The 21884-nt window shown below is 41.9% G+C and overlaps 1 protein-coding gene across 3 annotated transcripts in view; it reads right to left on the reverse strand.

Moving 5' to 3' along the window:
- Nucleotides 1-21884, reverse strand: part of galnt1 (UDP-N-acetyl-alpha-D-galactosamine:polypeptide N-acetylgalactosaminyltransferase 1) — a 203273-nt gene that overhangs the window by 37717 nt on the left and 143672 nt on the right. For all 3 annotated transcript variants that reach the window (XM_068010567.1, XM_068010558.1, XM_068010548.1), the window contains exons 6-8: nucleotides 18452-18622; nucleotides 14712-14829; nucleotides 13430-13610 (exon numbers count right to left, since the gene is read on the reverse strand). In XM_068010567.1, coding sequence (XP_067866668.1) covers nucleotides 13430-13610; nucleotides 14712-14829; nucleotides 18452-18622 — 470 coding nt within the window. The remainder of the gene's footprint in view (nucleotides 1-13429; nucleotides 13611-14711; nucleotides 14830-18451; nucleotides 18623-21884) is intronic.

A 21884-nucleotide genomic window follows, 5' to 3' on the forward strand; every position in this document is an offset into this window, starting at 1 on the left:
AACATTAATTGAAATAAGAATCTTTCGGGACTTGGGTACTTTACTAGTAAAGTTTTATTAGTAGTAAGCTTTGGTATTAGTGGGGCTTATTAATTATTAAGAAATCAATTAACTTACTGTCTGGGAGAGGAGCAGACCTGCAGGAAGAACACCAAGTGGGGAGCTGATAAATAGAGCCCATGGATCGTGGCCTAGCACACTCACCATCTGGGAGGGGAGTGGAGAGAAGTCCAGGCGTGCCGGAGTTTGAAAACAAAGTGAACAGTGACATCACAGGAAAGCTGCAAGGTGATTAGTTGGTGAGTAACTGCTGTTGGGGTGTATCAGTAAATAGCTGGGTTAGTAACTAAAGTAAAGAGAAAGGTAAGGTCTACAGTTTTTTTTTTTTAAAGTGAGTCAAGGTCCCTAGTGTAAATCTCTAATTTTTGAGTAATTTAGAGTCAGAGAGATACAGCACTGAAACAGGCCCTTCGGCCCACCAAGTGTGTGCTGACCAACAACCACCCGTTTATACGAACCATACATTAATCCCATATTCCCTACCACATCCCCACCATTCTCCTACCACCTACCTACACTAGGGGCAATTTACAATGGCCAATTTACCAATCAACCTGCAAGTCTTTGGCTGTGGGAGGAAACCGGAGCACCCATCGGAAACCCACGCGGTCACGGGGAATTTGCAAGCTCCACACAGGCAGTACCCAGAACCGAACCTGGGTCGCTGGAGCTGTGAGGCTGCGGTGCTAACCACTGTGCCACCCCTTTAAGGGAGTAAATTGTGGGTAAGTCATGGCAGGCAGCTCATCAGTGTGGAGTGCTCCTCCTGTGCAATGTGGGAAGTCAGGGATACTTCCAGTGTCCAGAGCGAACACGTGTGCAAAAGGTGTCTCCAGCTGCAGCTACTCGAAATCCACGTTTCGGATCTGGAGCAGCGGCTGGGGACACTGGAGCATCTGCGAGGGTGAGATCATCGTGGATAGCACCTACAGGGAGGTGGTCACACCACAGGCAAAGACTGCTCAAGTGGAAACGGAATGGGTGACCGCTAGGCAGAGTAGAAGAACTAGGCAGGTAGTGCAGGAGTCCCCTGGGTCCATCTCCCTCTCTAATAGATTTTCTGCTTTGGATACAGTTGGGGGAAGATAGCTTCTCAGGGGAACGCAGCAAGAGCCAAGTCTGTGGCACCACAGGTGGCTCAGCTGCACAGGAGGAGAGGAAAACGAGTGAGACAGTTATAGTGATAGGGGATTCTAATGTAAGGGGTACAGATAGGCATTTCAGTGGTCACAAATGTGACTCCAGGATGGAATGACGCCTCCCTGGTGCTCTGGTCAAGGATATCATGGAGCGACTGCAGGACATTCTAAAGGGTGAGGGTGAACAGTCAGAGGTACCAACGACATAGGTAGAAAGAGGGATGAGGTCCTGCAACAAGAATTTAGGGATTGAGGTAACAGATTAAAAAGTAGAACCTCAAAGGTTGTAATCTCTGAATTACTCCTAGTGCTATATGCTAGTGAGTATCGGAATAGGAGGATACAACAGATGAATGCGTGGCTGAAGATATGATGCAAGAGGGAGGGCTTTAGCTTCCTGGATCACTGGGCCTAATTTGGCAGGGGGATGGGATACAGAATGGAGGTACAGTAGGGGGTGATGCACAGCCAAATATAGAAGAGAAACTAAGTCAGTCTGGAAGGCAGAGCAAATAAGGCATAGGTGAATAATGCAAGGCTGGATTGCATCTATTTTAATGCAAAGAGTCTTACAAGGCAGATGAATTGAGGGTGTTGATTAACACATGGGAATATGATATTGCTATCACCAAGACATGGTTGAGGGAAGGGCAGGACTAACATCTCCATATTCCAGGGTATAGAATCTTCAGGCGTGAACAGGGGGGCGGGGGGCGGGGGTGGTGTAAAAGAGGAGGTGGCATTGCACTATTGATCAAGGAGTCAATTACTGTGGTAAGGAGGGATGAACTCTTGGAAGGTTCCTCAATTGAGGCCATATGGGTAGAACTTAAAAACAAAGAGGTGGCAATCACTTTGCTGGGAGTGTACAACAGGCCTCCAAACAGTCAGGGAGATAGAGGAGCAGATATGTAAGCAAATCTCAGAGGTGTAAAAATAATTGGGCAATAGTAGGGGATTTCAACTTCGCCAATGCTAACTGGGATAGTCTTAGTGCAAAACGCTTAAAGGTGGCAGAATTCTTAAAGTGCATCCAAGAGAGCTTTTTGAGACAGCACATAGAAAGTTCTACAAGAGAAGAGGCAGTACTGGACCTAATCTTGGGGAATGAAGCTATCACCAAGTAGTAGAAGTGTCAGTGGGGGAGCATTTCGGGGATAGTGACCATATAAGATCTAAGGTAGTTATGGAAAAGGACAAAGATGGACCGGCAATAAATTGGGGGAAGGCTGATTTCAATATGATAAAACAGGATCTGGCCAAAGTGGACTGGGAGCATCTACTTGTAGGAAAGTCTACATCAGACCAGTGGAGTCATTCAAAAAGGAAATAGTGAGAGTTCAGGGCCAACATATTCCTGTAAAGGTGAAGGGTAGGACCAACAAGTCCAGGAAACCCTGGATATCAAGCGATAGAGGATTGGATAAGGGAAAAAAAAGGCTTATGGCAGATTTAGAGGGCTGAAAACAGCAGAAGCCCTACAGGAGTATAGAAGGTGTGTGGGGGGGTACAAAAAAAAAAAAAGTGTGTGAAGAGGGGGCATGCAAAAATACTGGCGGGCAAAATAAAGGAAAATCTTAAGGCATTTTATAAGTCTATTAAAGGCAAAAGGATAACCAGGAAAAGAGTAGGGACCGTTAGGGACCAAAGTGGCAATCTGGGTGTAGAGCCGGAGGACGCAGGTGAGTTTTTAAAATGACTACTTTTCATCTGGATTCACTAGGGAGAAGGACAATGTAGGTGCAGAGAACAGGGAGGGGGACCATGATATACTTCAACAAATTAGTATTGAAAGGGAAGTGGTTTTAGTGGGCTTAAAAGTGGATAAATCCCCAGGCCCAGATTAGGTGTATCCCAGGCAAAGGAGGAGATTGCAGGGGCTCTGACACAAATTTTCAAATCCTCTCTGGCCACAGGAGAGGTACCAGAGGACTGGAGGACAGCGAATGTGATACCATTATTCAAGAAGGGTAGTAGGGATAAACCAGGTAATTATAGGCCAGTGAGCCTAACATCAGTGGTAGGGAAACTATTGGAAAAAGTCCTGAGGGATAGGATTAATCTCCACTTGGAGAGGCAGGGATTAATTAAGGATAGTCAGCATAGCTTTGTCAGGGGAGAGCATATCTAACAAAGTTAATTGAATTTTTCGAGGAGGTGACTAGATGTGTAGATGAGGGTAAAGCAGTTGATGTAGTCTACATGGACTTCAGTAAGGTTTTTGATAAGGTCCCGCATGGGAGATTGGTCAAGAAGATAAGAGCCCATGGGATCCAGGGCAATTTGGCAAATTGGATCCAAAATTGGCTTAGTGGCAGGAGGCAGAGAGTGATGGTCGAGGGTTGTTTTTGCGATTGGAAGCCTGTGACCAGTGGTGTACCACAGGAATTGGTGCTGGGACCCATGCAATTTGTAGTGTACATTAATGATTTAGATGTGAATATAGGAGGTATGATCAGTAACTTCGCAGATGATACTAAAATTGGTGGTGTCTTAAATACCGAGGAGGAAAGCCTCATATTACAGGACGATATAGATGGGCTGGTAAGATGGGCAGAGCAGTGGCAAATGGAATTTAATCCTGAGAAGTGTGAGGTGATGCATTTTGGGAGGACTAACAAGGCAAGGAATATACAATGGATGGTAGGCCCCTAGGAAGTGCAGAGAGTCAGAGGGACCTTGGTATACTTGTCCATAGATCACTGAAGGCAGCAGCACAGGTAGATAAGTTGGTTAGGAAAGCATATGAGATACTTGCCTTTATTAGCTGAGACATAGAATATTACAGCAGGGAGGTTATGATAGAGCTGTATAAAATGCTAGTTAGGCCACAGCTGGAGTACTGTGTACAGTTCTGGTCGCCACACTATAGGAAGGATGTGATTTGCGCTGGAGAGGCTGCAGAGGAGATTCACCAGGATGTTGCCTGGGATGGAGCATTTCAGCGATGAAGAGAGACAGGATAGGCTAGAGTTGTTTTCCTTAGAGCAGAGAAGGCTGAGGGGGAACGTGATTGAGGTATACAAAGTTATGAGGGGCATTGATAGGTTAGATAGGAAGAAACCTTTTCCCTTAGCGGAGGGGTCAATAACCAGGGGGCATAGATTTAAGCTGAGGGGCAGGACGTTTAGAGGGGATTTGAGGAAAATATTTTTCACCCAGAGGGTGGTTGGAATCTGGAACACACTGCCTGAAGGGGTGGTAGAGGCAGGAACCCTCACAACATTTAAGAAGTATTTAGATGAGCACTTGAAATGCCTTAGCATACAAGACAACGGGTCAAGTGATGGAAAATGGGATTATAATAGTTAGGTGCTTGATGGTCGGCAAGGACTCGATGGGCCGAAGGGTCTGTTTCTGTGCTGTATAACTCTATGACTAACTGTCATCATAGTATTCAGCTGAAAATTGATCAGTTACATAGTTATTTCAGTCATTTCAGTCCATATTTACAGTACACACGGTACCTTACTGTTGTAATAAAGTCATATAGTATCGATTAATCCTATTGGGGCAAAATCTCAATGGCTCAACATTCTCACCAAATACTAAAACATTCCAAAAAGCGAGGCCCACAAATTCAAAACAAGTTTCCTTTTCTGAGTCTCGCTGGTCTGTTCTGATTCTCTGAGGGATTACTGATGCTTATCCTCCACATGAGCAGTCGTCCTAATCCCGTGTACCTGTCCTGCTCCCAAACCCGGCATCCGCTTACATTAAGGCAAGTGATACAGGAGCATCTCAGTGACTGAGGCAGGTGAGTCTTGAGCCTGAGCCGGGCACAGTGAGTGACCCGGGTTAATCCGACACTCCAAGGAAAGTTTAAACGGAGCTTTACTGTGTATCTAACCTGTGTTGTACCTTCTCGGAGAGTGTTCGATGGGACAGGGTAGACATGGAGAAATTATTCCTTCAAGTACATATCCAAGTGTTTTTTTTACATGTGATGAGGGTTTCTGTCTCTACCACCCTTTCAGGCTGTGAGTTCCAGTCCCCTACCTGGGTGAAAAAATTACCCCTCAGCTACCAATTACTTTAAATCTCTGCTCCCTGCTTATTGACCCCTCTGCTTAGGGAAATGGGTCCTTCCTATCCACTCTATCTCAGCCCATCATCATTTTATACACTTCAATTAAATCTCCCCTCCGCCTCCTCTGTTCCAAAGAAAACAATTCCAGCCTGTCCAATCTTTCCTCCTAGTTAAAATTCTCCATTCCTGACAACATCCTCTGTACCCTCTCTAGTGTGATCACATCCTTCCTGTAATGTGGTGACCAGAACTATATGTTGTGGTCTAACTAGAGCTTTATATAGTTCGAGCATAACCTCCCTGCTCTTATATTCTATACATCAGCCAATAAAGGAAAGTTCACTCGACAACCCTGCAGGAAAAACTATCAGCAGTTGTCACAATGCAACACAAGTGTGAATTAGTAATCTTTAACACAACAGAGTTTGTCACTAAGTCATGTAAAGTGCATTGCACTATTACTGACCTTTACTCCAGTCCCTCAATCTCACTTCATCTCTGGGAGATTGTTATAAGATTCACCCCATCATTTCAGACAGGACTAGGAAAGAGGTTCTGCAAAGAGTATGAGCAGCTAGGGGCAAGATTTAAAAAGCAGAACCTCAAAGGTAATAATCTCTGGATTATTACCTGAGCCACGAGTGAATTGGCTCAGGGTAAATAAGATTAGAATTAAATGCGTAACTCAAAGATTGTTGTGGTAGAGATGGGTTTTGATTCACGGGGCATTGGCATCAGTACTGGGGAAAGTGGAAGCTATACTGTTGGGACGGTCTTCACCTGAACAGTGCTGGGACTAGTATTCTGGCGAGTCGTCTAAAGCGTTGCGTATTGCATTCGCAGTAAAGTGGATGAATTAATCGTGCAAATAGATGTAAACGGGTATGATATAGTCGGGATTACGGCTGCAAGGTGACCAGGGATGGGAAATGAACATCCAGGGATATTCAATATTTAGGAAGGACAGACAAAAAGCAAAAGGCGGTGGAGTTGCATTGCTGGTTAAAGAGGAAATTAACGCAATAGTGAGGAAAGATATTAGCTCTGACGATGTAGAATCTCTATGGGTAGAGCTGAGAAACACCAAGAGGCAAAGAAAAGTTAGTGGGGGTTGTATATAGACCCCCAAACTGTAGTGCGATGTTGGAAATGGCAATAAACAGGAAACTAGAGATGCATGCGATTAAGGAACATCTGTAATTATGGGTGACCTTAATCTGCATATAGATTGGGCAAATCAAATTAGTCACAATACCGTAGAGGAGGAATTCTTGGAGTGCATACGGGATGGTTTTCTTGACCAATACGTTGAGGAACCAACTAGAGAACAGGCCATCCTAGACTGGGTATTGTGTAAAGAGAGAGGAATAATTGAAAATCTAGTGGTGTGAGACCCCTTGGGGACAAGCGACCATAATATGAAAGAATTCTTCATCAAGATGGAGAGTGAAGTAGTTGATTCTGAGACAAGGGTCCTGAATCTTAGTAAAGGAAACTTCAAAGGCATGAGGCACGAGTTGGCCATGACTGATTGGGAAACGTTGCTTAAAGGGATGACGGTGGATAGGCAATGGCAAACAATTAAAGGAGTGCATGGATGAACTGCAACAATTGTTTATCCCTGTCTGGTGCAAAAGTAAAACAGGAAAGGTAGCCAAACTATGGCTTACATGGGAAATTAGAGATAGCATTAGATCCAAGGAAGAGGCTTATAAATTTGCCAGGAAAAACAACAGACCTGAGGATTGGGAGCAGTTTAGAATTCAGGAAAGGAGAACCAAGGGATTGATTAAGGAGGAGAAAATAGAGTACGAGAGCAAGCTTGTGGGGAACATAAAAACTGACTGTAAAAGTTTCTATAGGTATGTGAAGAGAAAGAATTTGGTGAAGACAAATGTAAGTCCCTTACAGTCAGAAACAGGGGAATTTATTATGGGGAATAAAGAAATGGCTGACCAACTAAATGTATACTTTGGTTCTGTCTTCACAAAGGAGGACACAAATATCATACCAGAAATGTTGGGGAACACAGGGCTTAGTGAGAGAGAGGAACTGAAAGAAATTAGTATTAGTAGAGAAATGGTGTTGGGGAAATTGATGGGATTGAAGGCCGATAAATCCCCAGGGCCTGATGGTATGCATCCCAGAGTACTTAAGGAAGTGGCCCTAGAAATAGTGGATGCATTGGTAGTCATCTTCCAAGATTCTATAGACTCTGGAACAGTTCCTACAGATTGGAGGGTAGCTAATGTAACTCCACTATTTAAAAAGGGAGGTAGAGAGAAAGCAGGGAATTATAGACCAGTCTGCCTGACGTCAGTAGTGGGGAAAATTCTAGAGTCCATTATCAAAGATTTTATAGCAGAGCACTTGGAGAACAGTGGTAGAATCGGGCAGAGTCAGCATGGATTTACAAAAGGGAAATCATGCTTCACAAACCTACTAGAATTCTTCGCGGATGTAACTAGTAGAGTTGATGAGGGGGAGCCAGTGGATGTGGTTTATTTGGACTTTCAGAAGGCTTTCGACAAAGTCCCACCTAAGAGATTAGCATGTAAAATTAAAGCGCGTGGGATTGGGGGTAGTGTACTGCAATGGAAAATTGGTTGGCGGACAGGAAACGAAGAGTAGGGATAAATGGGTCTTTTTCCGAATGGCAGGCAGTGACTAATGGGGTACAACAGGGATCAGTGCTAGGACCCCAGCTATTCACAATATACATTAATGATTTAAATGAGGGAACTAAACCTAATATCTCCAAATTTGCAGATGACACAAAACTGGGTGGGAGGACGAGTTGTGAGGAGGATGCAGAGAGGCTTCAGGGTGATTTGGACATGTTGAGTGAGTGGGTTAATGCATGGCAGATGCAGTATAATGTGGATAAATGTGAGGTTATCCACTTTGGTAGAAAAAACAGGAAGGCAGATTATCTGAACGGCTATAAACCGAGAGAAGGGAATATGCAGCGAGACCTGGGTGTTCTCGTACACCAGTCACTGAAGGTAAGCAAGCAGTTGCAACAAGCGTTATAAAAAGCAAATGGTATGTTGGCCTTCATAGCGAGAGGATTCGAGTACAGGAGCAGGGATGTCTTGCTGCAATTATACAGGGCCTTGGTGAAGCCACACCTGGAACATTGTGTGCAGTTTTGGTCTCCTTATCTGTGGAAGGATGTTCTTGCTATAGAGGAAGTGCAGTTAACATTTACCAGACTGATTCCTGGGATGGCGGGACTGACGTATGAAGAGAGATTGAGTCAGTTAGGATTATATTCTCTGGAGTTCAGAAGAGTGAGGGGGGATCTCATAGAAACCTATAAAATTCTAACAGGACTTGACTGGGTAGATGCAGGAAGGATGTTCCCGATGGTGGGGGAGTCCAGAACCTGGGGTCATAGTCTAAGGATACGGGGTAAACCCTTCAGGACTGAGATGAGGAGAAATTTCTTCACCCAGCGAGTGGTGAGCCAGTGGAATTCGCTACCACAGAAAGCAGTTGAGGCCAAAATATTGTATATGTTTTCAAGAAGGAGTTAGATATAACTCTTGGGTCTAAAGGGATCAAAGGGTATGGGGCGAAAGCAAGAACAGGCTACTGAGTTGATGATCAGCCATGATCATACTGAATGGTGGAGCAGGCACGAAGGGCCGAATGGCCTATTCCTCCTCCTATTTTCTATGTTTCTATAACTAGGGCAGTAGAGAGGGCTTTAAACTAAATAATGGGGGGGGGGGGGGGGGGGGGAGGGAGCGAGGGATCAAGTGAGAGAAGACATGATAATTTAAAGAGAAGGCAAGAAAGCAAGGTAGCAATAAGGGTAATGACAATCAATGTAGCAGGAAGAGACAGAGCATACAAACTTAAGCGTGCACAAGCAGATAAGGCCAGAGGTTGTGAAAACACAATTATAGGCTCTTAAAGACACTTTCCGAAGAAGGGTCACTGACCCAAAACGGTAACTCTGCTTCTCTCTCCACAGATGCTGTCAGACTTGTTGAGTATTTCCAGCATTTCTTGTTTTTAATTCAGATTTCCAGCATCCGCAGTATTTTGCTTTAATTTAATTAAAAGGCACTTGTTGCAAATGCTGTGTACGTTCAGATAAAGGTAGATGAACTGATGGCACCAACAGAGGTAAACATGTATGACCTAATTGCCATTACAGAGTGGCTGCAGGGTGTCCGAGGCTGGGAACTGAATGTTCAAGAGTATTTAGGAAGGATAGGCAGAAAGGAAAATGAGATGGGATAGCGCTGTTAATAATGGATGATAACAGTACATTAGTAAGAGGATCTTCAATCGAAAGATCAAGACGTAGAATCGATTTGGGTAGATCTAAGGAACAGCAAGGGGCAGCAAACATTGGTTGCAGTTGTTTGTAGGCCACCAAACAGTAGTGGTAATGTAGGGCAGAGGATAAATCCAGAAATTAGAGGTGCATGTAACAAGGGTAATACAGTAATCAAGGAGGGACTTCAATCTACATAGACTGGGCAAACCTATTTCACACTAATGCTGTGGAGGATAAGTTCCTGGAATGTATAGAAGATGGTTTTCTAGAACGGTATGTTGAGGAACCAACTAGAGGACGGACTATTTTATATCTGAGATTGTGCAACGAGAAAGGGCTAATTAATAATCTTGTTGTAAAGAAGCCTTTAGGGAAGAGTGTTTTTACTATGATAGAATTTTACTTCAAGTTTGAAAGTGATTTGTAGTTCAATCGGAAACTAGGGTCTTAAATCTAAACAAAGGAAACTACGCAAGTATGAGGGGGCAAGTCGGCTGTGGTAGATTGTGAAACTATATTATAAGGTATGGCGATAGACAGGCAATGACTACCATTTTAAGAACTAATGTATGGTTTACAACAAATTTACATTCCTTTGAGGCACAAAAACCCAGTAGGAAAGGTGAGTCAACCATGGCTAACAAGAGAAGTTAAAGATTGTATTGGATCAAAGGAAGAGGCTTATAAAGTTGCCCAAAAAAGTAGTAAGCCTGAGGATTGCGAGCATTTTAAAATTAGCAAAGGAGGACCAAGAAACAGAGAAAATAGAATCTGAAAGTAAGCCAGCAAGAAACAAAAATGGACTGTAAAATTATGTATAAAGGAAAAGATTAGCAAAGACAAATGTGGGCCCATTATAGGCAGACAGGGGAATTTATAATGGGGAATAAGGAAATGGCAGAGAAACAAAACAAATACTTTGTGACTGTCTTCACTGAGGAAGATACTAAAAACCTCCCAGAAATACTAGAGAACCAAGGGATTAGTGAGAATGAGGAACTGAAATTTAGTTAAAGTAGTACTGGAGAAATTAATGGGATTGGAAGTTGATAAAGCCCTTGGACCTGTTGATCTACATCCCAGAGTGTTGAAAGAGGTGGCTGTAGAGGTAGTGGATGCATTGATCATCTTCCAGAATCTACAGAATTTTCGAACAGTTCCTGAAGATTGGCAGGTAGCAAATGTGACACCACTATTTAAGAAAGGAAGCAGAGAGAAAACTGAGAACTACAGACCTGTTAGCCCAACATCAGTAGTAGGGAAAATGCTAGAATCTATTATAAAGGATGTGACAACTGGACACTAAGAAAATAATGCAAGATTGGGCAGTCAACATGGATTTATGAATGGGAAATCATGTTGAACAAACCTGTTGGAGTTTTTTTGAGGATGTAACTAGCAGGATAAGGGAGAACCAGTGGATGTGGTGTATTTGGATTTTCAGAAGGCTTTTGATAAAGGTCCCACACAAGAGGTTAATAAGTAAAATTAGAGCACATGTAATTGGCGTAATACACAGGCATGGATTAAAAATTGGTTAATGAACAGAAAACAGAGTAGGACTAGACAGGTCATTCTCAGGTTGGCAGGCTGTGACTAGTGGGGTACTGCAAGGATCAGTGCTTGGGCCCCCAGCTATTCACAATCTAGATCAATGATTTGGATGTGGGGACCAAATGTAATATTTCTAAGTTTGATGAATAAACAAAACTAGGTAAGAATGAGAGTTGTTAGGAGAATGCAAAGAAGCTTCAAGGAGATTTGGACAGGCTAAGTGAATGGGCAAGAACATGGCAGATGGAATATAATGTGGAAAAAATGTAAAATTATCCACTTTGGTAGGAAAAACCGAAATCAGAGTATTTCTTAAATGGTGAGATTGGGTGTCCTTGTTCATATGTCACTGAAAGCTAACAAGTAGGTGCAGCAAGCAATTGGGAAGGCAAATTGGCCTTTATTGCAAGACAATTTGAGTACAGGAGTAAAGAAGTTTTGCTGCAATTGTATAGCGCCTTGGTGAGACAGCACCTGGGAGTACTATGTACAGTTTTGGTTTCCTAATCTAAGGAAGGATATACTTGCCATAGAGGGAGTGCAGCAAAGGTTCAGCAAACTAATTCTTGGGATGGCAGGACTGTCCTATGGGGAGAGATTGAGGAGACTGGGCCTATATTCTTGAGTTTAGATGAGAGGTGATCTTCTTGAAGCATATAACATTCTTACAGGGCTCAAGAAGGTTGATGCAGGAAGGATGTTCCCCCGAATGAGGGGTCTAGAACCAGGGGACAGTGTCTCTGAATAAGAAGCCATTTAGTGCTGAGATGAGGAGGAATTTCTTCACTCAGGGTGGTGAATATTTGGAATCCCCTACCCCAGAGGGCTGTGGAGGCTCAGTCATTCAGTATGTTCAAGACAGAGATGGATAGATTTCTAGATATTAAAGATATCCAGGGATATGTGGTTATTGTGGGAAAATGGTGTTGAGGTAGAATATCAGCTGTGATCTAGCTGAATGGTGGAGCAGGCTCGAGGGCTGAATGGCCTATTCCTGCTCCTATTTCCAATGTTCCTATAAACTGTTTCCACTGTGGTATATGGTTTTATATTCTGGAGCCAAAGAGCTGGCATTCAAGTACAGAATATATATAGCCACATGATCCAACACACTAATAGTTAAGTATCCGCTTTTTTGAAGGGAATCTGCTCTTCGGTCAGTATCTTGTGCCCTTTAAAAAGAGTCTCTAGATGTTACTTCCACTTGTTTTGGTGAAATGCATGATCACTGCTCTCCTCTTCTCTGGGTTCCCAGATTGCCATTTGCACCCATAGCAGAAATTCTACCCCAGTTTCTCAGGTGTCCTAGCATTGCAGCACATGGTTAGAATGAAGATTTGTGCCAATAATTTTCTACATAGTAAGTTCCCAATACCCAATAGTGCCTTGCACGTAAAAGAAAGATAAATTTTGAGTCTCCTTGAAAACCTGCAAATTGGTACAATTAGTAGAAACTTGCCATACTGATTTATTTGATCTGGGAACCTGGCGAGATAGTTGGGCAGGAGCAACTTCCAGTCTGACTTTTTTAAAAAATCCAGCACAAAAAAAGTGTGTGTAACTTGCACCTGAAATTAGTCGATCTTTTGTACTGGTTTGGGAGATTGCAGACGAATTGCACTGAAAAATCAGCACAACTTAGCATAAACTGTACCTGTCTGTTTAATGAATGGTAACAAGTTTGATTAAAATTTGGTAATTTCTTGTAAAGTTAAAGCAACATTGTTGTTAACAAATGGGTGAATTAGAGCGTTTCTGGGAACATTGTTGGCACATTAATATTCAATATCACAGAATGGAAGAGCATGGGTTCAACCTCCCACTGGGTGTAGTTGATTTCACCTGACGTTTGCTAACTTAAGGCAACAGTGTCTCTCAGAATGAGACAGGAGGAAGACAAACTAGTACACAGTAATCCAGCCTAATGATAACGGACATGTCAAAGGATCAACTGAGTAGATCTTTAAGTGGGCCACATCTACCTTCTCAGTAGCTAAGTCCAGGTAGAGTGAAAACTTGCATTGGAAATAAAATTACAAATTTAATAAATTACTTTCAGGTGTCCGTCTGAATGCAACAGTGCCAAAAGCATTAACACCCTAGAGAATCTCTTGGCCCTGGATAGCCAACTCTACCAAGTAATATCAAGCACCCAAGTATAAAAAAAAAACACATGAAGGGAACCAATCAATACTGGAATATATTTTTCAGTGCCATGAGGAGCAACAGTGTTTTTTTTTCTTAAATATGTGTACCCACAAACATTCTCTAGTGTTTTAAATGCAAGTAGGAATGTAAATATTGAGATAAAAATTACTTGGTTTTAATTTCCAGTACTACTTTGGTTCTTACCAGGTGATATAATGTAAAAGAAATTTTTGAAGTCATCCATCCAGACCTCTGCTAGCCGTCTGTTGTTTTTGTTTATTATCTGCCCAGTGCCTCCGGGGAAAGTGTAAGGAGTAGCTTTACGGAATACATGGCCGACATGTGAGCAAGTAACTATTTCCAAAGTACCACCACACTGCCAGATCTAGAAGAAAGAAAGCACTTGCATTTATATAGCATCTTTCACAACTTTGGAACAGTCCAAACTGCTTTACCACTTTTTTTTTTAAAAAAGTGTAGTTGCTGTTTTAATGTAGAACTGCACAAGATAATAAAATCATATCAAAAAGACCTTTAACAATTTTTAATCATAATGTAACCAGTAAAAGTTGTTGACTAAACACCACTGTTACATACCAGGATATTTTTGTACAATAATAACCCAAGCAGAGTTGCTTGTGGATTTGTTATTCAAACATGCTACTTGCTGGCTGCCAAGTGGGTTTCACTGAAAGTGCAGCAACACGCTTAATGTTCTCAAAGAAACTGAACAGCCAACAAAATGAGGTTTAGGTGTCTAAAGTAAGACCAACATCCAAAATTAACAATTAAGGTAAGTTAACAACTTAATGCTTAAAACTGTGAGCCAGTCATGTCAACCAAAGAGTATTCTTATTTACCTAGCAGGGTAAGAATGAATGAACAAACTTGCAATTTATATAGCATCTTTCACAACCTCAGGATGTGCCAAAGTGCTTTACAGGTAATGAAAAACTTTTGAGGGAGTCACTGTTGTAATGTTAGATAATGTAGCAGCCAATTGGCTAATTAAATAAATGACCAGATTACCTTTTTAGATGTTGGTTGAAGGATAAATGTTGGCCAGAACCACAGGAGCACTTTCCTGCTCTTTTTTTGTATAGTGTCATGGGACATCTTATGTACATCTGAGAAGGCAGATGGGACTTTGGATTAATGTCTCATCTGAAAGATGATGGTACCTCTGACAGCAAAGCACTCTCGCAGTACTGCAATGAAGTGCCAGCAGAGATTATGCACTCATGTTTCTGGAATGGGGCTTGAACCCACAACTTATTGACCCAGTGGTACAACAGAACCAGGCTGACACCCAAGGATTAATAACACTCTGAAAAAAAAATTCTAATCTTCAGGTAACAATAAAAAAAGCAGCCCTTTTACAACATGAACAGATAAGCAATACAAGTTTGTTAAACACTATTCTAAATCTTGTATCACCTGGTACTGAATAAGATTGATCTGCTTCAAAAAATGGTCAGATACTTACTCTGAAAGAAATTTCCAGGTTTTCTCCTCCCCATATATCCATGCCAGCATCATATGTTCCTATTAACTCAAAGTAATCTCTGTCTATTGAGAACAGTCCTCCTGCCATAGTGGGAGTTCTAAAAACAAAATGCATTTGAAAAATGTATATTTATAGCTAAGACATGTTAAAATTGCAAAAGTTAATGGGCTGAATTTTTATTTACCTGACCTGTTGTGAGCAGATGAGTCAAAGTCTTATGGATCCCGGAAATTGGGATTCTGCGCACACGTATTGAGTTTTAACTCCACAGCAAGCGTGTGATGTCACTATTCGGTTCCCTATCCAGAAGCCAGTTTGATTGACAGGCTTGGCTTCCAGCTGGGTAGGGGGGGGGCCAGTGTTTGAAGGCTGGACCACTTAAGCCCATGGCGATTTGGGGGGGGTGCGGGTAGAGGAATGCTGGTGGTTGGGGGCAGTGGGGGGGGGGTAAAGTTGGGGGAATCTCAGAGGGAAGATCAATGAAGGGTGTCTGACTGTGAAGGCTCCTCAGGCAGGGACCTGGATCAGGAGGTAGGTGTAATGGCACTGACCTGAATCCGCCAAGTCGTCGCCTTGAAGCAGCTGCCAAGTTTCCCAGGCGACCATAGTTAAAGTTGAAAAGTAGAATGACAATGAAGCTAGCAGCCTTGTAATTATATTTAATGTTCCAACCTGCCCCCTTGGAATGTGTTGGCTGGCTGCCCACTTTCTGACCTCCATTAAAAGGAGGAAATGAGTGGGTTGGAGACAATTTGGGTTGGGAGACAGATTTTTCAGACTTTAAACCAGCCCCCACTCAATGCCCAACCCAACCTTTTTAGGTTAAAAGTTTCCCCCAAATGTTGTTGAAAACAATGCATTTTGCCAAAATCATTTGTAACGATTAATGCATTAAAATGCCAAGTTTGTTGAAGTAAATTTAAAGTAATTGCTATTTGAGTGGCCAACCACTTCCTTTTCTGCTAATACAGGGCGGCACAGTGGCGCAGTGGTTAGCACCGCAGCCTCACAGCTCCAGCGACGCGGGTTCAATTCTGGGTACTGCCTGTGTGGAGTTTGCAAGTTCTCCCTGTGTCTGCGTGGGTTTCCTCCGGGTGCTCCGGTTTCCTCCCACATGCCAAAAGACTTGCAGGTTGATAGGTAAATTGGCCATTATAAATTGCCCCTAGTATAGGTAGGTGGTAGGGAAATATAGGGACAGGTGTGGATGAGGTAGGAATATGGGATTAGTGTAGGATTAGTATAAATGGGTGGTTGATGGTCAGCACAGACTCGGTGGGTCGAAGGGCCTGTTTCAGTGCTGTATCTCTAAACTAAACTAAATAGTTTATATCCTTCCAAATCTGTACCCCCTTTGACTGGAATCATTCCATTATGGTTCTGTGCTACTGATGGTGTCAATCTTTCATGGCCTGCAAGACCATTCAGGTCACATATTTGTCACACTGCTTGCATGAATGCAAGCAGAGCTCCATTGTTTCTCAACTTTCCTATTTACTTTATCAACATTTTTACTTTGTTTTTCTCCCTCCATTTAAATTAGTCTCACTTAAACTTTAATTTATGCGTTCACTGGTACACCTTGAAGTTTGCTGCAATCTGTAAGCTCTTACAATGAACTCAACTAACTGCCACTTCGGCAATTTTAATTGGTCCAGCCAAATAGCCACGGAAGAACGCAAGTTTAGAAAAGATGCTGTGACTGCACAGATGGCTCAGCAAAATTATCCAGTGAGTATTTCAGCCATCCAAATTGGGAAGGTTGTGGGGGAGACGTACCTCTATTCTGTGGCAGGCAGTGCCACAGACCACCACCTGCGTGGCATTCTTCAATATCACTGGAGAACACCATGCAAGTAGTGGCCTGTGGTGCTGCCTACCCCCGGCGAATTGAGGCAAGTCAGCATAGCAGTGCTACGTGAATGTATTTGACTCCCACCCCAACCCCCCACCGCCCCCCATATTTAGTTACTCATCTTTATTTAAGTAACTGATCTCCGCTGGGTGCAGAAGGGGGAGGAAGTGACCAATCCTGTTGACTATCCAGTGACTTTCCCTCATATAGCAGGCTGGACTTTGTGGCATTGGCTGAAACGGTGGGGGAGGCCTGGCTCAGCTTTTGAGTCCCACCTGGCACAATCATGCATTGTTCTGGCACTTAAATGGCCGGCACCGGGATCCCTGTCCCTTTAAAGATGGGGATCCTGCTTTCAAGAGCTGCCAGCCAATTAGAGGGCTGACAGTTCAGCAGTAGTGGCAGCACTACTGGGTGCAGTGGCTAGTACCAGTACTGCAGAGGCCCTGCACCCAGACCTTGGGTAAGCGAGGCAGGGTCACTGGGGCCAGTCTAGAAGGTCCAAGTGAGGGAGGGTGGGCATGTAGTGCAGGGGGAGTGGAATCCAGGGAGGTGAAGTTTTTCCCGGCAGGGGCCCTCCATTGGCCACAGATTGCCCACTAAAGCAAGTCCCCCCAACAAACTGATAGGGAGGGCATCTCATTACTGGGCAGCCTCCCCATGTGGCAGATGCACCCGGGCCACTTAAATTCCAGCAGGTGGGTAGAGGGATAAGGTCTTAAGTGGCCATTAATTGGCCTCTGGACAGGAAAGCCATCGTTGGCCTATCCTGTCCCCAGCAAAATTGCTTGGCGATGAACTCTCCGACCGCCTCCAATTCCTGCTGCAATTCTATGGGCATCCCCTGCCTCAAGGGCCCATAAAATCCAGCACTGCATGTGTGAATGTCAAGAAAGAGCAAGATCAGACTTGGCTGTGATGTCTCAGTAATAAAATAGCCTCCCATCATTCACGAAATGTCAGTTCAGAATAAGTTAATTGGACAAGGTACCAAAGAGCACCCAGTGCCAAAAGACCGTATCTCAGCAAGGAACAACATCTTGAGTGCAAGAAGAGAAAATGGTGGAGTGAAAAAAACAAAAATATGCTTCAATAAGTCTTCCAGTTTTTTTGAAATATTTTAATGTTGGTTCTAACATTTTCATTTCAACGTTGAAACTAACAAATCATAGCTTCATGCAACTTTAATTTGGATGTCCTAATGGAAAGGAACAGACCCATTTAAATACCATACCCATCAAGTGAAACTGCAGATTTAAATATCACACCAGCCATTCTAACAACCTCAATTATATATAGTTAAAATGTTGCTATAGTGTGTTCAATATGCATGCTCTTAAAATTCAATTAAATGGTACTTTAGGCATTTACATGAGCATTACCATATCTGTTTGGAACATTATTATTGCAAAAAAAAAATTAACAGCTAATATTCCTTCAAATAAGTGGAGCTTCAAAAGACGACAGATTTCAACCTTGGTTCTTGTAGATGAATTAGCATTTTAATCACACAAATGGTAAAAGATTGGCCTCAATTAAATTACTGTGCAGGATTACTAACTGTTGGTAAACTGCTCATTTTTTAAAGTTTCTGCTGTATTTATGAAACATGGCACCTTTATTTAGACTAGTCTAATCTCTTCCCCAACACCCTTCATCTGTAGACATACACAAATAAACTTGCACATCAGACATTTTAAATCATGTTTTCAACTGAAATGATTCACAGCAGGAAGAAACCCTGCAGATTTTGTTTTTGAATTGCTATTGCCCCTTTATTTTGATAAAAAAAATCTTGTTTTCTACACATTGGCAAACCAAATAGTCTTATGAAAGTACTTCACTGCTCGCATTGCCTACTTACCTAACCGGAATAGTTCGGTCTCCTTTCCTTCTGTCCATCTCTCGCTGAGGTACTGGATACCAGCGGAAGTTCAATTTCCAATTAAATCCACCATAGGTCATATCTGACCCTGCCATGTACTCAAATGTGTCATCACTAATCACATCAATTATTGGGCACACCACAGTACTCCTGATGGAACAAAAGCAGCTTTAAGGAAGCATGAAATCATAAAACTGATTTACTTTAAGAAGTAACAAAGTATATTCATAAGAGGTTTTATTTGTGTACTAAAAATCTTAGACTTCAGTGTTTTAAAAAAAAAAAAACCTGAAAAAATGATTTTCAGTGGACTCTGACACCTGCAAATAGCTGGAATTTTTGGACGTTGACCGTATACAATAGGAAAACAAGCAGTTTCAAGGAAGCCAGCCAGGGGTTAGACATCCTCAAAGCAACACTTTGAATGATAGGGAAGACACTATCTGGTCAGATGATTGGCTCAGGAAGGCTTTTTGCTTTCACTTTGGACTTTAAAAACCAGTGAATTGGACAAAGAGCAGGCATTTTGAAACTTAGACCTGACCTGCCTGGAGACGAGAGAAAAAGACCTCTCTGTAAAGGAGAACTGCATCTCAAAGAAATCCTGCATTTGAAAGGTGGCAGATTCCTATTGCCTCTTGTTTCTGAAGAATTCCTGCATCCAGTGTGGTTCCTGTTGCCTCCTGTGCTTTGGGAAATCCTGGAACCTGCAGAAAGCTTCTATTGCTATGTTGCTGCATCCCTGCTGAAAGACATGTGACGCCTGCTGTAGTTGAATTGTCTTGAATGCCTACCCATCAGAGGCTGTTCATCAACCTTGCCTAGAGTGACCTCGAGTGGCATCCAACTATTCAACTCTGGGACACCTCAACCCACCGAAGATTACCTACCAGAACATGGCAAACTTATTTTTATTCCTTCTATTCCTAAAACGGCTGTAAACCAAATCCTTTTCCACCAGTTAACTTTTTTTTTGATGCATGTATGTGTACATGAGGGCTAAGGAACCAAGGAGCTTTTCATATATACAGATTTATCTCATTAGTAGTTAAGACATTTCTAATAAATAGTTAATGTTTAAAGAAACCTGGTATGGTGTGCTTTTATTCTAGGGGACAAATAGTGTCTAATTTGGCTATTCTTCAATTGGTGGGAAAATTTATTGATATGCTGTGACCTGTGGTATAATGGGACTGAATTAACACTGCATTTACTCCCGCCTTGGTTGTAACAACTTGCAGTTGTGATATGGTAGAATTAAAAGTTCAAATTCTGCTTTCAGGGAAGAAATTATATATTGGAGATCGCTTCAGTTTTACTATTGTATTAAATCGGGCAAACAAGTGTGTGGTGTTGGTTTTGCCACCATGCTGCTGTATTTTGTGGAGAAGCAGAGATATTTAGGGAGCCAAATACAGAAATCACTGAAAACTAATGGACAGATACAAAAAATAATTTAAAAGTTTTTATCTAAAGGGGGCATTACAAGGGGGTGGAAGTTATTTGTTCTGTCAAGCTCTGGTGAGGTTCTATTTAGAGTACTGTGTTCAGTTCCAGGCACTGCATCTCAGGAAGGATATATTGGCCTGCCTAAGAGCTGCTTAGAAATTGGGTTATAAGAGATGAATGAAAGCCAGCAAAATGTTATGGTCTTGGACACAGTACGAAAGGGAACCCCAGAAAGTAACACAATGGAATATGCATTCCTTATACGATACAGGAAATAGGTAAAATGCACCAAAACATTTTGGGGAAAAAATGGAATTCCATTAGTAACTTTATGGAGCAACTGATGGTGAGAAGAGGGAACTGTCTTTTCCATGACAGAAGAAATCCTTTGACTTACACGAATTTTTCTAGATAAGATCAGAAGTAGCAGTAAAGCTGTTTACCATGACAGGGAAGGATACTGTGGCTATTGCAATGAAGTGAAGGTGCATTAACTTGCATGCCAATTAGACTAAAGTTTCAAGGTGGGGCAAGAGGTTTGATAGTCCAAGTTGTGTTAATAGGAATGTGCTAAGTCCCTGTTCCATTATCATCTTTGAGCTAGGAATCAAAAAAGGAAATGGCAGCTGCAGAACCCTGGCTGAACTAGCTTTACCATGTTGGTTCATAAGTTTCTCTAAATAATAAAGCACTCTAATGTACATCATCCAACTTTGGGTACATACACAACTAAACAAATCTCTCCACTTTATTGAGGTAAATCGAAAGGCTAAATTTAAAAATAACCCAAGGGGAATGCCCATATGAGGCTAGCCTATGCTATTAATCTATCAACCTCAGGCTGCTGGACTCAAAGTACACACAATTTTATTACTGTCTAATTATACTTGGTTTAAAATATATTCATGTTAAAACAGGCCAAAAGTTCTCCTCACTCAAGAGTTTGGCAAAGCATTTATGCAATAAAGTCTTAGTTAATGGAAAGGCACTGGACAATTGAGTGCGCCCAAGGCAGAAAATAGTTTTTTACATTTGCCAGAATATGAAGTTATGCATAATGTGTAAAAATAAAAAGCAGTCCAACATGGGATATTGTTAGTCAGACGAGGTCCTAGGCTTTGGCTTCTTTACATATCTAACATTGATGAAAGGGACCATCTAAGTCTTTATTAAATTATCTATCCTACCTATCTTAGATTATGAACAAAAATCTGCTGAAAAATGACACACTGGTGTTTTAAGCTGTAGTAGTTATTTGCACGAATTATTAAGCAAGTAATTTGGAAATATGAACTGTTTCCAAATAATTATCAGTGCATTCAATCTCCAGTTGCTTCAGAGGTACTGGGTTTTGGTAGGAGAACTAGATAAAAGTGCAGGCAAACAATGAACATGATGCAACTTCTGAGAGCCATAAATAATAACTTGTATTTGGGAAGGATCAAATATTAAACCGATCATTTCTTTGCCAAGTGGCTGTAGACCTTCTAGATCTCAACGGACAAATGTTTGTTTATAAACAAGTACAGGATTTTACATAACGGATTAAAAGTATGATTATTCTTATACAAGAACTTCGAGTCAATGTACTGTAAGATTTACCAGGATATGGACCACATTTATCGATTCACATTAGCAAAACTCAAATTAAATAAACAAAAACTTGTTCATATTAGGATTCTATATCAAGCAGAATTCACATTTACTAATTAAATACAGAATTGATGCATGTAGGGTCAAGGTAAAAAAATCAAATAAAAATAATGTAACTCCTTTACTCAAAAAGGGAGGGAGACAGAAAGCAGGAAACAACAGGCCAGTTAACTTAACATCTGCCTTGGGGAAAATGTTAGAAGCTATTACTAAAGACATTATAGCAGGGCATTTAGAAAAATTCAAGGTAATCAGGCAGAGTCAAAATGGTTTTGTGAAAGGAAAAATCGTGTTTACCCAATTTATTGGA

The sequence above is a fragment of the Heterodontus francisci genome, chromosome 2, assembly GCF_036365525.1.
Source record: "Heterodontus francisci isolate sHetFra1 chromosome 2, sHetFra1.hap1, whole genome shotgun sequence".
Lineage (NCBI taxonomy): Eukaryota > Metazoa > Chordata > Chondrichthyes > Heterodontiformes > Heterodontidae > Heterodontus > Heterodontus francisci.